Source organism: Sinohyriopsis cumingii, chromosome 1, assembly GCF_028554795.1.
Source record: "Sinohyriopsis cumingii isolate HCF-2022 chromosome 1, ASM2855479v2, whole genome shotgun sequence".
Taxonomy (NCBI): Eukaryota; Metazoa; Mollusca; class Bivalvia; order Unionida; family Unionidae; genus Sinohyriopsis; species Sinohyriopsis cumingii.
Window position 1 is genome coordinate 166075702 of NC_142961.1, and position 15631 is coordinate 166091332.

Genomic DNA, 15631 nt, shown 5'->3' on the forward strand with positions numbered 1-15631 from the left:
TAAAACACATGTACAGTATGTACGCTGTATCAATGATATACCACTCGTTGTATACATTTTTCATTAAAAGGAAACTCTGCAAACCTCAATTCATTTAAATGAAAAATGTATGCATCTCGTGTATATCATTAATACAGCGTACATACTATATATATATATATATATATATATATATATATATATATATATATATGTGTGTGTGTGTGTGTGTGTGTGTGTGTGTGTGTGTGTGTGTGTGTGTGTTTGTGTGTGTATGTAAGAAGATACAAACTGCGTCCATACACTACTTGAAATATATCCTGAAGCTATGTCTGCTTTTTATTTTCATAGAGTGAAAATCAATAAAAGTCTACGTTTTTAATTCCATCACAGATTACAACAAAATAAATCGCTGAAAGGATGGTTGTAAATAATTGATTTGAATCTTCCTGTCAGCTAATTAATCATCGATCCGTGCCAATATGTTTCTGTTAATTCCATAACGATTTAATATAAGTACTAATCACCGATATATAACGCAATATATAATGCGCGAACTTTCACTTCAGTCAATATGACCCCGGGTGGCCGAGTGGTCTATGGCGCTGATCTTTACAGTTTCACTAAAATCGCACGTCTGTCCACGTGTGTTCGCATCTCGGCTCAGCAGACGTGAGTATGGGGTTAAACCCATAAACTCACTTCACTCAGTTGCACTGGATAAGTTAGGAACGACTAAATGATTGGGCATAAACTAGATTGGTATTTATAACGAAAATAGTTTAAGTGGAAAAAAATTATCGCTTACTCCTCGCTGGACAGCAGGTCATGTCAAACCTGGCCTATACCTAAAGGGCACAAATTGTATGCGCGTAAAACTCACGTTCCGAAAGACTTACTACTGGCGAACACGTATTCTGGAACTTTTCCTTATAATAAGAAGGAAGATAATATTGAATTATTTATTCGTACATGAAGTATTGTAAATTTACGCCTCAGCTAATCTGTAGTAAGTATTTATGGGTAATTCAGGTACGATGATAACGGTTTTTCTTGACGAGAATTGTCTCCCATTTATTAAAAAAAGCAACTTTATGCTTCTAATTGAATAAGTATTTTCTTAGGTTCCTTTTCAGCTGAAAATGTACTATGAAATTGCTCTTCTTGCAGGTGACCTCAACTGGTCTCTCCAAAACATGGTTCGTATCTACACCATGACACAAATTGTACTGCAGATATAGTTATTCAACGGGTTCAATCACCTTCTATGACTGTTAATTTTTAAAGATGCCTACCTCAGCCTCGTCAACATAACATAAATCTATATATGGCTCCAAATAGGTTCCGAATGATTACAAAACCTTTCCTTCCCTACATTTTCTATATAAAACTGAATGACTTATAAGATAAATGTATGCCGATTGACAGATAAGGTTTTATATTTTGCTGTCACTATTACAGAGTCCTGTTTTCTTACCGGTTAATTTTTTCCTCTTGGGGAGGGATAGGAGGGTAAATGTCAGTGGAAAATGTGAATATCGTGTATTTAATGTGCCACCAACATACACACCCATAGTTTTACTTACCTTGTTCAGAGTTATGTGTGGAATGTGTGTGACAAGGTCGCAAGCCTGGGTAGAGATAATAGTGCATATTCTTTTCCATAGTACATAAATGATATATGTTGGTCCATAAGCGTTTAAATTAGTGCTCATTTTTTTATTATATGCTGTAAATTTCATAGACAATGATGAAGTTACAACGACTTGGGTATGCATATGATATAAGTCAAAAGAAGACAATACATTCTGTATCACGAGACAACAGTAAACTTCTCGAGTTCCGTCTTTTTAAGGAAAAACGATGACACTCCGGACTAACTAAGTACTAATGATAAGTGTCCAGAGCACAATAAGTTATACACGCAAAAATTAATGAAACGACATTATTATTGAGTTATCTGTATATAAAATGTTTCCCTTGTTAAATATAATTGATGAATAACATGGCTTTTAAATTAGACACAAAAACATGTTATTTGAAAGATAGTTTGTCTACCTCAGCACATCCCTCTTTTATAGCTTTTTCTGCTTCACTGTCCCTAAGTTCTTCTACCATAGCATAATGTTTTTTCTGCTCATCCATACATCTTGGATCCCATGACCAATCATTAGATTCAAAATAGAATAACTCCTTCTGTAATGCAGTCCGATTGAATTGCTTGCATTGTTCGGGACATATGTCAAAACCACCAGAATAACAAATTCCCTTTTTAACAACATTCTTGTAGGTGTTAAAATCTTCCCAATTATCATGGTAACGATAATGGATGGATGTCCTCACCTTTGGTACCTTTTGTGCATCAGTAACGTTAGTTTGATAGAACTCAAAAGATTCTTTCTCTGGAATACTACCTTCCCCTCTCCATTTTCCCGGTATGGAAGATCTAACGTGAAAATAAAACTTGTATTCGTCTTTGTGGAAGTTCCATAAATACTGACACATTATATTAAACTGAGCTATTGCAGTCGCAGAAAACTGCTTGAATACTTCATCGAAAGGTTTACCATGGAGTTTTTCCAGATATTTTCTGACTTCAACAACGTGTTCCACCTTTATGATGACTGGAAAGAAAGACATGCATCTCATGATTTCTTTTGCTTTATAGATTTCGGCCGTGGTTTTTGCAGCTCCGTTCCACCAAGGGGTCCCACATTCTCCATAGTTTGCGATTATGACGGGCTTTCCATCTTCAAATAAAAGTTCTGGCGTTACTCTCGTTACAAACACAGTGTCCGTGTCCAGAAAACCGACATACTTTTTCTTTACCTTCGTTTCAGGATAGAAGAAGTCCCTTTGCATCCTCTCGTGCCCTTTTGCGTGGTATATGCTTGGATCGATAGGGTCTTGATATTCCACCCTGGGGTAGGGGTATTTATTCGGTAGTGTTTCTCCAAGTTTTTTATCCTCGGCATTCTCTGCATCTAGAACTACTACCATTGATACATTTTCTGGCCAGAAATATCGCATGCTTGGAACCAAAACATTCTGATACTTTCTGAACTCTTGGTTATACATTCTAAGATATAATTCTAAATCATGAAAATTCGGATTTTCCGGCATGTTCTGATTACTGAACCAATTTCCTATTCCAGGTAAACGAATGTTCCAATCTTTAATGGAGGAAGCTGCAGAATGGACACGCTTGTTTACATGGTCAATGTACATAAACAAAACTATTCCGAATCCAACGAGGATGAGGTATATAATAAGCTTCGATTTTGTCAAGATCTTTAATTGTGTGACTGCCATGTTCTTCGTTACTAGCCGTACAGATCAGTGCTGAAGAAACCTGGAACGAAAACAAAAGGTTTTTTCTAGTAAAGCATACAAAAATCTAACGAGATTCTAACATTGACTATAAATCTGATTACATTGAATAAATCATATATTGTAAGTATCAGGTAGAATTTGTCATTACCCTGCTGGAAGATTTATATATTTGTTGATCTTAATCTACTGTACCGTTAATAAAGAGATATACTGCATATCTTCCCAGCTCCTAATTTCAAGTGTACTTTTGCCGTGTTTCATTTCCGAGTGTGCCATGAAAACGCTATTTATTTTGCATGATTCAAAACACGAAATCAAATACGAGGTTAAATGTGCACAATCTTAGCAATGTTTGCATGCTTTACTTTCGCTCAAATGTTTTCATCGTTCTCGTTTAGCATGTTTTGGCTCTGAGAGTTTAAATAGATATGTACATCATGAATTTTTGTCGTTCTTTTCTTTCGAAAGACAGTTCAAAGATTTTATTATTATGCTCGTCCCCGAATGCATTCATTAGTGCATACAGTAATTATGCGTGCATGTGTATATTTGCGTGTAAGTCGTGTATATCCTCCTTCTGCGCTGGAGACAGAGATTTCAAACGATGGGATATTATTTTTTTATTTGTAGGTATTACAGATTTGTGCAAGTGTGTCATATTTTTATTCGACAGGAGAGTGGTTAATTGAGATATGGTCTCAATATCTGTTTTGGGGGTGGGCACACCTGACGATTTTGTGATTGATCATTTAAACGGCAACACGGCAGACAATTACTCGAAAACTTCGTAAAGCATCATGAAAATCGCAGATAAGGTCATAGTGGTGATTCTGATAATTTTAACAATCAGTGACCCATAGTAACAACACATTCGGAAACAGGACAGCAAGAGAGACTTTCTTCAATGGCAAAATCAGAAAATACATTGTTCATAAAACATCATGCAATCTATTACTGCTGTGCTGGTCTTCCTCGACCATCAACAATGCTCATTCTATTTTTGACTTCACCTATGATGATCTAGAATTCTTTTTGTAATATATTTTGTACATCGTAGTACAGTCGTTACTTTATGAGGTGAAACTAAGTTCTTCAAGATCATCTGGCCTCTTGTTATCAGACTTTGTTCTAAAATACTAATAATTCAAAGTGTGGGTAACATCATCCAAAAACATAGTGCTTGTCATCGTAGCCAGATAGTCAGATTTTGTTTTTGTTTACAATGATAGCACTTTGCACGAAGTGGTCTGATTTGAAATGATTCATTTTGGTATACTGTTTCTTTCTCCAGAAATGTAACCAAATAATCAGCTTAACTGATAGTGTTTCGCATTTCTTTTATTACCTCTGGCACGTTTTTCCGAATGTCATGCAACTTCATCAAGTATATTTTACTTCTGAGTGCAACGATCTGCTCGACCTCTGCCAAGTGCTCTTCTTTGAACTGATATAGTGATGTCATTTATATAACGAGTCACTGACCGTGAGCAGCAGCTAGGCATGATCGCAAGCTTTCTTCAAATTAAATTGGCTTATTTATTACTTTATTTGTTTATTTTCAGTAGACTCGACTAAGTTTTCGTCAAAACCTTTCTTCGAGATGAACACTGGGTCGAGCACCAGCTTGTAAAGTCACACTACATCAATGACAATTTCTATGTTGACATGCATCCTGATGTTTTTTGTAGTTTTTCCAAATACACAATTATTTATTGACTTGAACAATTTCAGCTTAAAATTATTCGTTGCAGCGTCTCGCTTTGTGGTATTTTAATCAGTTTAGCTAAGCCTCCAACCCGAATTTCACAACACTGTGAATTCTGATTAAACGCAGTCAGAATTTTTTGTACTGGAATACGTAGCGCGTCTAGTCAAGCAGATCTGGAACCAGCTTTATATCTATTGTTGGCCAGAGTGTGTCGCTTTATGGTGACAGAAAAACCACCGTGTGCTCCATTTTCGATAAAGTCATATGTAAAGTTAACTTCCAAGACGTGGAGAGGAACATTTCCGATGTGAAGTCATGGTTGACATGTAACACGGTGCAGATTAATGATGATAAAGCTGAAGCCATCTTGATCAACCACGCAAAAACTTTCTCATTCACATCAATTACCTCAAACAGTAAGTATCAGCAATAACAATATAGTCAGTACGAAACCTAGCTGTCACTCTCGACAGTACGCTCCCATTATACCAATATGTAATGAACATATGCAAGGCTGCATATCTGGAACTGAGATTCATCAGCTCCATTCGCAATTTTCTTTCGGTTGACGCCACCACTAAAACACTTATATTCCTTAGTATGTTCAACACTAGACTATTGTAATTAACTTCTATCTCGCTAATCTCAGTATATACCACAGAAACTTCAAAACATTCTAATCTCTGCTGCTCGAATCATCTTTAGAGTACGACAAACCGAGCACACCGATCCCTGCTGTGCAACCTTCACTGGCTACCCATTCGATCCAGAATCAAACAATATATGTTCACTATGCTACATTTCGATGACTGGCTCCAGTCCAATATACATATCTGACCTCACCCATGTGTACAACCCATCTAGAAACTTAAGCTCCTCTTTCGACACTAGCTTTCACATTGTTCCTACTGTTGAAACGAAGTCATGAGGACAACGCTCTTAGAATGCCAGGGACCAGCTATCTGGAACGAATAACCCATAGATCTTCAACACGAGGACAATGTGATCTCATTTAAGAGTGCTCTAAAAAATCACCTATTTCGACTCGAACAAATGGCATTATACTATATATTTCAATAAATATTTAGCGATTAAACACACTTTCTGCTATGTCAACAAATTCAATCCGGCAAACAGAAATCATTTAAGCCACGACGATACATTTAAAACACTTCTTCTGCGTCGCAAAGAAACACCATACTAATATGTTTGTTGCACCTTATAGCCCCGTAATAGCAATGTATACATTTAGCAGGACATATTCCCCGACACTGATCGCAAGCAACTGAATCGATATCACGGTTGTCGAAGCCCCCCCCCCATAAAAAAACAACCGAAAAGCAGCCTGTGTTATATCTGATATGTTTTGGCGCCCTATTGTAAGATTTTGCTAACAAAATTGAATTGCAACGCTTATGTGCTGACAACTGATAACCTTTATTTCATTTTATTCATGTTGCGGCTATCAATTTTATGTCTTCTAAACTAGGAGAGAATCTTGTTCACCTTTGGGATCTTCTACGGGAGATATCTCTTCTGCATTCAATGTTTTAAACGTAGCAGCATCACAGCTGCTTATAGCTTCATCAAATTCGAAAATTCCTTTCTGGTTATCTTGGCTGGGGTTGAGGGTATAGATAACTACTTTGTTGTTATACGTACATTATATAACAGCATATAGGCAATTCAGTTTGTCTTTTCTCTATCGATTGATTCTACTATCATTTTGTGGCAATCAGGAAACAAAATCTTGAGTCGTGACTTTCTGATGTCTTCTAAATTAAAGTAATGGTGCGTAGTTTTCATAAGCAGTGTGTATATAATGAGTCTTTGTACCGTTTTGGGCATCGTCATTGGCAAAGGCATTATCTCAAGAACAAGGTCAGAATTTTCTTATGCAGATCGTCAGAGGCGACTACTAAAATCTGGCGACACTATGAGAGGACCACTTAATAAGTCGGTGCAAATCAATGTGGCCCCTCCTACAGATAACACATGTCAAAGAATACAAAGACAAATATAATACTGTAAAAATTGTCCTGACTGAGGCCAACACTAATTTTTCACAAAGGACACCATGTTTTCTGCAGGGCAAAATTTAGCTTAAGTTTCATTGGCAATCCAATGCTACTGTATACGCTAGGGACATTACCTCTAGCAGGGGGAACCTGACAGGATATATCAACATTGGAATACAAAAGATTGCAAACTTGATCACGCCTGCTGCCAATACAGAAACGATGAATAAATGTATTTTATGGACAGTTTAATTGTGCTAAAGCCACCTAATAGCTTGAGGATTTGTTGTGCCAATAAAGAACTGAATATTAGCACTGCAATGACATTTCGTTACACACCTCCTGTATAAATATATTGCTGATAAGGTAGAAGATAGAAGCTAACCTAATAGTACTTTTAGAACTGCAAGCGGTTTCTGATGCATGGATGTCGCAACAAGCAACGTTTTTATTTTATTACAAGTCCTGGGATTAACGTCAAACGTTCCCTTACAAATGAGCAACAAAAAATGTACAGGCTAAGCTACTCCAACAACCACAACAGACACAGCCAATACACATAGTGCAGATAATAAAAAAATTGAATATTGAAATTATGTGTGTGTGTGTGTGTGTTCGTGTGAAATATAGATTTTTAACGTAGATTTAACAAGTTTAGTCATGTTGCTATGATGTCTGCAATACCTTTTTTTTTACAAGTCTTTGCTTTGACTAAGCCGGGTTTCAAAACCGCGACAAATTAAGACAGCAACTAGCTTACTTTCATCATGCTTCTTAGTGATGCCATTTATCGCAATTGCAATACAACTGCTGGTCATGAACGCTCGCCAGCACGTAGTCTTATTCTTTTTCAAGACATTCATCAGAAAAGAATGATAATTCAGCTACAGTAGATTCGTCAAAGTCAACTCAATCATCGCAGGCGTTAAGAATTATATGAAACCAATGGAGATCGGATCCTTTTCATATTGGCCGTAGTCCCTGCCATGATTTTATTTTCATACTCCGGATAATTTTTCTGTAATGAATTGTTTTGTCATATTCTGGATAAAGTCCAAGCTGTTCAAGAGAGCACTTGCAAACCCTGTATCGACCAGCAGGTCGCATGACGACATAACCTAGAGTTCTAAACCAGGTAGCACCTGCGGCAGCTTGATGAGGTTTCTGTCAAAGAGACACTTGAATTTCAGAAGCAAAATTGTATTGCCTTGTACTATGGAGTCATCTGAAGCCGTCTATATGGTTTAGATAGTATTGCCTTTAACGTTTAACATATAGTGATCCTCGATAATTTCTGATCACGGGCTCAAATAATGTTCCATAAAGGAGAGGAAGGGTTTGTTGCCACGATTTTCTCCGGCTTTATCTTCAGGCGCTGCAAATTGCAGATATCAAGAACTCAAGAACAGGGCCAATTACTGTGATATGTATGATAGAATCACATTGTTTTGATTTGTTTAGCTAGTGAGGTTTCACGATTTCTATAAGTTAGAATTTAAGTCTATCGTTATAATATATCATCTCTTCAATTAAACAACCAGAGCAGCGTTTTATTTAAACACGGTATATAAACATATTCATCATCATCAGCGGACTATACCTTCAGTTTAATGTAAATTCAATATGTAACTATCTTCAATCCTCCAACTATGCAATCAGTTTTATCTAAATATCATTATATTGCTATCATCATCATTCGCGGGCAACGTCATTAGTTGCATTTCGAATCAATACCCAACTATTGACACCAAAATGGTTTGCTGGCCAAAGCGTCAGGCTCAGTCTAAAATCAATATACAGCAGCATCGTAATCTGGAGTTAGTGTTTCAGTTTCGTGAAACCAATGGCAGCCATCGATCTTGCGCAAGCAAAAAAAGTCAGTTGGATTTCATTAGTATATAGATAAATGGGTTAACTGAGAACACGATTCTTATTCCACAATAGTCTTGCCGGGCTTTTCTGATGACAGTTTGTGCAGAAAAATTTATTTTACTTTGATATGTGTTCATGGTGACGTCATCATCTCCTAAGGGAAGAAATCGTCGTCTGTTCTCTCAGGTTGTACTAAGAAATCGAGGCGATACCATTGAGGAAGCGTGTTTTCATATTCATCTTTACTTCTACTTCGGTAATATAACACTGGGAAGCTCATATATGCACAAATTGAATGAATGGTGTTTTCCAAATGTATATAAAATATCTTATTTTTCCGAAAGTGTCGAACAACTCCAACTAAAAAAGTACATTAAAATACGCATCCATGTTTTGATTAAGCTGAGCTGTAAACACTGATATATTCATAAGTCTGATAGTGAAATTTAGCCAGAGAAACGTAATTCTTTAATTTGAGAGCATGACACTCAAAACGCATTTATAAAGGAAATTCGTTCAAAATAAATTACAAATCACAATGCAATACTTACAAATTTAGTCTAATATAGAGCCATGATCATAAGTAACGCTTATTTAAAGAATTCTTCTTACTTTGATAATACTTGATACGATCACAATGAAGATCTTGTAAAGATTTGTTTTTCTTCTTCAAAGCTTATGTGTAGCGTTAACCAAATGTTCTCCATTAACCGTTCCAGTCATAAGAGGGTGGGAGCCTGTGTATGTTTCCATATTTACCAGATAGAATTCCAGCTTCGATCAGCGTATACCTCATATTACTATTCTTTATATAATTATTTACAGTTTAAACTAAAATATCGGCACAATGTTACGACAGATCTAAGTCTGTCCTGTATGCAGCTGGATACGTGTTATAAACTGGCAAGTTATACCTGCTCTCTTACACACCTCCCTTAGCTCATTCCTCACATCAGCAAAATTCAGATCTACACATGTCAAAAATGACTACTTGCGTCCTCACTTTCAAATGCAAATTACTAGCAAAGCAAATATAAAACTGCAATAGTATTTAATTAAGCAAGCTTTACACCGAGCAAAACGCATTTTCATTGGACAATTCAATTGATTATAAAGTCTTACTCACTTTTCCAGCATTTAAAATACCCTTCTGTAGCAGACACAACATATTATTGTGTCTTGAATATGCAGTCTAGGTCAAGAAATTTGTGCGAGCGCTGATTGTACGTGTCTGATACGGATATAAATACAGTCCTTGCCAGCCGTTATTTGCAAACGTAATTCACGGGGTTATCTCAAGAAAAGGAACACAATAAGGTATCAAGGGCAACAAATCTAAAGGGAATGACTGGCGAAGGATTCCAGAAACAAGATTAGAATAAAGTTCAAAGTTAAATAGACTAGGTCCCATTTTGAGTCGAGAAGGCACGAGTTAATCTTCGTGACTGCCTGCAAACATTTATACAGGAAAAATTTATTTCAACATACGGAAGAGAGGTCACAGCTTATATGACAGGGAAAAGATGCTACTCTCTCACACTTGTCGATACGAAAGCATGTTAATACAAATTTATTCTACAAAATGGAACCTGCAACTTTAATTGACAGGTACACAGAAACACACCTTAAGGTGTATCACTCTTGGATGACTTCAGTATGAGTTTGTTAACATCCTAATTGTTTGTGATAACTCTCCGTGTATCACCTGCTGAATATTAACATATCCCTTACACTGCTGCAGACAGAAGGCATTATTATATATATATATATATATATATATATATATATATATATATATATATATATATATATATATATATAACCGCCACTTCTGCAGAGTGTTTTAAATGATCAAATTAGAAATAATGCAAGCGAATCCGTTTAAATATGCAACATAACTGCTAGTGTCCATAGGACGACTAGCACCGCTGACTCATATGCATGCTTTCACAGTCCAACTAAATAGTTTCACGTACATTATTTCTATATTTTGTCTGTTGTGACAACCTCCAATAACCTCCTTTTATAATTTCAACTAACTGATTTCTTTTGAAACTGTGTAAGCATGTGGTTTGTTGTACAGCGTAAACTTGTCCATGCTCATTGGTGTATTATGCATATCAATATTTTTGTAACGCCTACTACATGACTTTATCTAATTTTGTAATTAATTATTTGTTAAATTTTCGCTTCTTTCTGTTACTTAGATTATGACTACAGTGTCGTATAAAGAACACACTAGTATTATACGATAAATATGGGAAATCGCCTAAAAATGACGGAGACCTCTGTCACACACTTAATGTTCTACGCTAAAATAAAATATCACAATGTATAAAGTATTATGGTACCATTATATAATTATTTCCACAAGATCAGTGAAAGAAAGTCTGCTAAGGAGTTCATTCTAGAAACAAGAAACTTAAGATTGTTTCGAAAACAAAGTCACCCTAGTCGAGTTGCCCGTACTGAACTCAATGTTGAGGTGTGATGTACTCGCAACGTCATTTGATAAACAATGTACATCTAAATGACGGGGCGGTAACTTTATTTCTAAGGCGATGCTTCATTAAACTGCGAAAAAGCCTGAGCGTGTACCCATTGATTGAAACTTTTACAATTTGAGTCTTTATCTCCCAAGGCCAATCTGAACCGTACTTCCTCTGAAAATCCGTATTTATCTCTAAAGAATTATCCCATTTGTTTCAAAAGCAATGTAAAAGCAGAGTTATTGAACGGAATGTTCAGTATAAAAAACCTACCCGTTTTTTTTCGAGTCACATGTTTAGACGAGAGCAAAATGTGTCGACTTGGCGTTGCGCAAATAAATATTTCCTACGCCATACTGTTCATCATTATTTTTCTTTGTTTTCAACAATCATCAACTTTACATCTGAATTCATAATTTATATCAACTCAGTCTTTTTGGAACCTTTCCACCATTTATATCATAATTATTACAGCTTTATCACTTTTTTTTAAAATTTTTATTCGCAAGTTCACAGACTGCCAAGAAACCATAGTTAAGCATGGTTGAGGAAAAAATTGGTTATGCCCATGAAAACGTTATAACTTCCTCGACACTGGACCGTGCTGATGCAAATTCGCACCCTGAGAACTTATCGGTGTGCATTTGATTCGCTTAACAAGTGCCGAAGTTAAAAATTGTTTAACATCAGGCAAGCGTCAATGATCTATTACCCCTGCCTATTGTACATACTTCTTGTCTGTCCAGAACATATTGTAAAGGAAGCCGACCATGCTTCTTGCGTAGTTACACGATGCGAAAAATAAATAATAAAACGTGTCAAATCATGCAAATAGTCTACGAAGGAAGATAATTGGTTTAGAGACCGTCTGATGCATTGCCCCTTTTAAGTGTAAAGGAAGACATGGCAGTGTTGTACTAAATCCAGCAATCGCAGTTTCACATCAAGATTGTCACAGTAAAGGGATGATGCCAGGAGATGTTTTTAAAGTATTAAATTGATTTTCACAATACAAATGGTGCTAAAGTGCATTTTAAACAAAACAGATTCATTTTAAGTGTCCCTGACGATTTCCACTACTTTTCATACCATGCATACCATTGTAACCTATTTAGAAATCACATAATGTTATGGCAATATTATTTAAATGTGCCTCTCTGGGCACAGCGGGAATTAACATTACGTCGAATGATTACATGGATGTGCCACACTGGGGCATACATCGTATGCTAAAATGATCCATAGGATTACATGGAAATGCATCTCTGAGACCTTAAGGGAGTTTAATAAAGGCTTTCTCTATGGCGCCACCGTGCCTCCGAAATTTAGGGTTGTCTGAGCATTATGAGAAGTAACATAAACATCTGATTTACATCGAAATGCCACACTGGGGTATAAGGGAGATTTAACATAGTAGGCAGTATGGGGCATCTTGATTTACATCGAAATGCCACACTGGGGCACAAAGGAGATTTAACATAGTAGGCAGTATGGGGCATCTTGATTTACATCGAAATGCCACACTGGGGCACAAAGGAGATTTAACATAGTAGGCAGTATGGGGCGTAGACGCATTATTATTGTCCCGCAACCATCTATTGATTACAATCACACATACCATACATACTATCTAGCAGCGACTTTTTTCATTACTATCCAAACCAACCCCTACCATCCAAACATATATCGCTACAATCCAACGAAAATTGTAGAAGTGGTGTGAATACAGTATATACATACATACACATAAACATGCTATTATACTAAAAGTTAGTGTGGACAGAATAATATACCCTGACACATATACAAACACGAAAGAAGTGGTGCGTTGGTTTTAACTTTCAGTTGTAAACAACATAGATATATAAAAATACATACACAAACCTCAAGCCCAATCAATGGCAAATAAGATTGGTACCTATCTGTTCTAGAGATCTATTGGCCCCGACTGTTGTGGTTTTCCAACCAATAAATATTTAATAGAAGTGGCGCCGTTTCACCAGGCTTCTTCTGAAGGCAGGTCCATGGACTAGTTGTGCCTTGTATTTGCTCTTCTCTTTCATAACACTGTATATGTGATCTTGAAGACTACCCATGATGCTGTCAGATAGAGTATGTAATATGGTTTAAACAACCATATACAAAACACACACCCTATATCGTCGATTTCAACCAGTCACTGAAATGTTGACATAGCACACCGAAGTGGAACACGATCGTCAGTACGAAGGTTTGATCAAAAGCAAAGGCTTTTCTCCAACCAGCTTTTGCCATCCTGTCTTACCACGTCATTGGCAATGAAAACTGATGTTTCATTTATTCCGTACGTGAACAATGTAAGCGAGAGCAATCATGTTGTCACAAAGATGAAGAACGCGCTTTGGCAGGAACGTGAGTGCCTGCTGAATTGTTACATGCTCTATATTTTGAATACCACGTGTTAAAAGTATGAGATTTGGCACTTTATACTACAGAACAATAACAACAGGGAGAGGACTCCGATGATGGCATTTTTTAGGCTGCGTCGGCAAATTCCTAAAAGTGAAACAAGAAGTAACTGGCTATCCTCTTAGTTTCAGACACTCGAACACAAAGAGACATTCAAAGAACCGAACCGATCTTTTGAATGCATCACTTTGGAATACGAGAAAATGAATGAAGACGATCGTTTGCCAAAGCCATATTGAATTTCGTGTGAAGAAAATGGGCGAATTCCAATCCCTATCTTCAACTGGAAGACGACAATTGAAAATTTACGGAACATATGGAAATCATTTGTGAAGATTTTATCTCATTAAATTACAAAGAAGTGACATAATTTACAATCCGACGAGTCTAGCAATGTCATCAATTCAGAATACGTGAAAGCCAATGCCTTTTACGAGATCCAGTCGTCTGTTCTGATACCGACCCATTGAATTCTTAGCCCTCATGGCCATCACCCAGACATCAAAGTGGACCGTATTTGTGCATGGACTGATTAAGACACCCAGAAGACACTATTGTAAATTTTGCTAGCGGTGGCCCAAAACGTTTTGGCTGTCAATACAGAGACCAGTATGGAGAAATACATACCAATCGGAAAGGCAAAGTCTGACGCTAAAGTATCATCCAATCAGTCAACTTTGATGTCTTGAAAGAAGCTTTACAGCCCATGCACAATTAAACTTTCGCGAGGATCCACACAAAAATGTACTTTAAAAGAGAACGAATTTTTCAGTCGACCTTTAGAAAACGTTTATCAGATTGTGTACCACAAAAGAGTGTTGCTTCCAGACCGCAACACTTTACCGAACGAACACTCTGCGCCACGATATTGAAAAGGGGAAATTCCAAGACAATCACGTCATTGTTCTTACAAACGACGATATAGAACGATGATGCATAATTCAACATAGCAACATAATGAATGACCCACTATGGACTCCAAGATCAAAAGCGAACTAGAGTGCGAAGCTGTACCTTGCTACTAGAGTCATGACCACCTTGTGATATCAGCAAAGCAGCACGACCTTGATGCTCATGTACTAAAGAACGTGATGTCATGTGCGTGCCCTGTCGCTCTACTAGCTAAAGCAACGCAGCACGATCTTTCTGGTTTACTGGTAAAGGTTATGATGTGCGTGTACCAACCTATGGATTTCATCCATCACCTCGTAAGCCGCTCTGAATACAAGTTGCCGATCAAGATGTACAAATCAAAGAAAAATACACGTTTCCCGTGGCTTTGCCTGGCTCATGTGACATTGAAAGTCGAATCAGACGTTTAAACAATGAGCCAAATGTCTGGATGGAATACCTAGTATCCAGTCGTTAGCCAGAGTCGGATATATCTCTTCGGGACGAGGAGACCAAGTACAGTCTTTCAGTTGTGGTGTGAAGATCCAAGATTATAAAGACTCAACTTTCCTGGAACATGCAGCAAGGTTCCCGTTCTGTAATTACCTTCCCTAGTGGGGCATGATTATTATCCCCATGAATACTTTAGAAGAGAGCAGCTACAAGAAAGCATTTACAAAGATCTCGTTACTGTGAAATGAAGAGTACCACTGAAACCTATAATACGTTTAAACCATTGGTATTAGTTGCTATAAAAAGCCGATTAGTATAAAGATATTCAAATGGTCAGACATTCATGAACAAATACCTGCCTCCCGTAATTGTTTGCATGTCACGACTTCTAAGTACAATGTACACTGATTCATAGAATTTCAAGGAACTTAATCCTGGAA

General features: G+C 36.9%; 1 protein-coding gene across 4 annotated transcripts in view; it reads right to left on the minus strand.

The window, feature by feature from the left end:
• Positions 1–927: 927 nt before the first annotated feature.
• The window catches only part of LOC149808316 (uncharacterized), a 30535-nt gene continuing 15831 nt past the window's right edge, over positions 928–15631 (minus strand). For all 4 annotated transcript variants that reach the window (XM_089975864.1, XM_089975862.1, XM_089975863.1 and 1 more), the window contains one exon: positions 928–3331. In XM_089975864.1, coding sequence (XP_089831990.1) covers positions 2014–3291 — 1278 coding nt within the window. In that variant the 5' untranslated portion in view covers positions 3292–3331 and the 3' untranslated portion in view covers positions 928–2013. The remainder of the gene's footprint in view (positions 3332–15631) is intronic.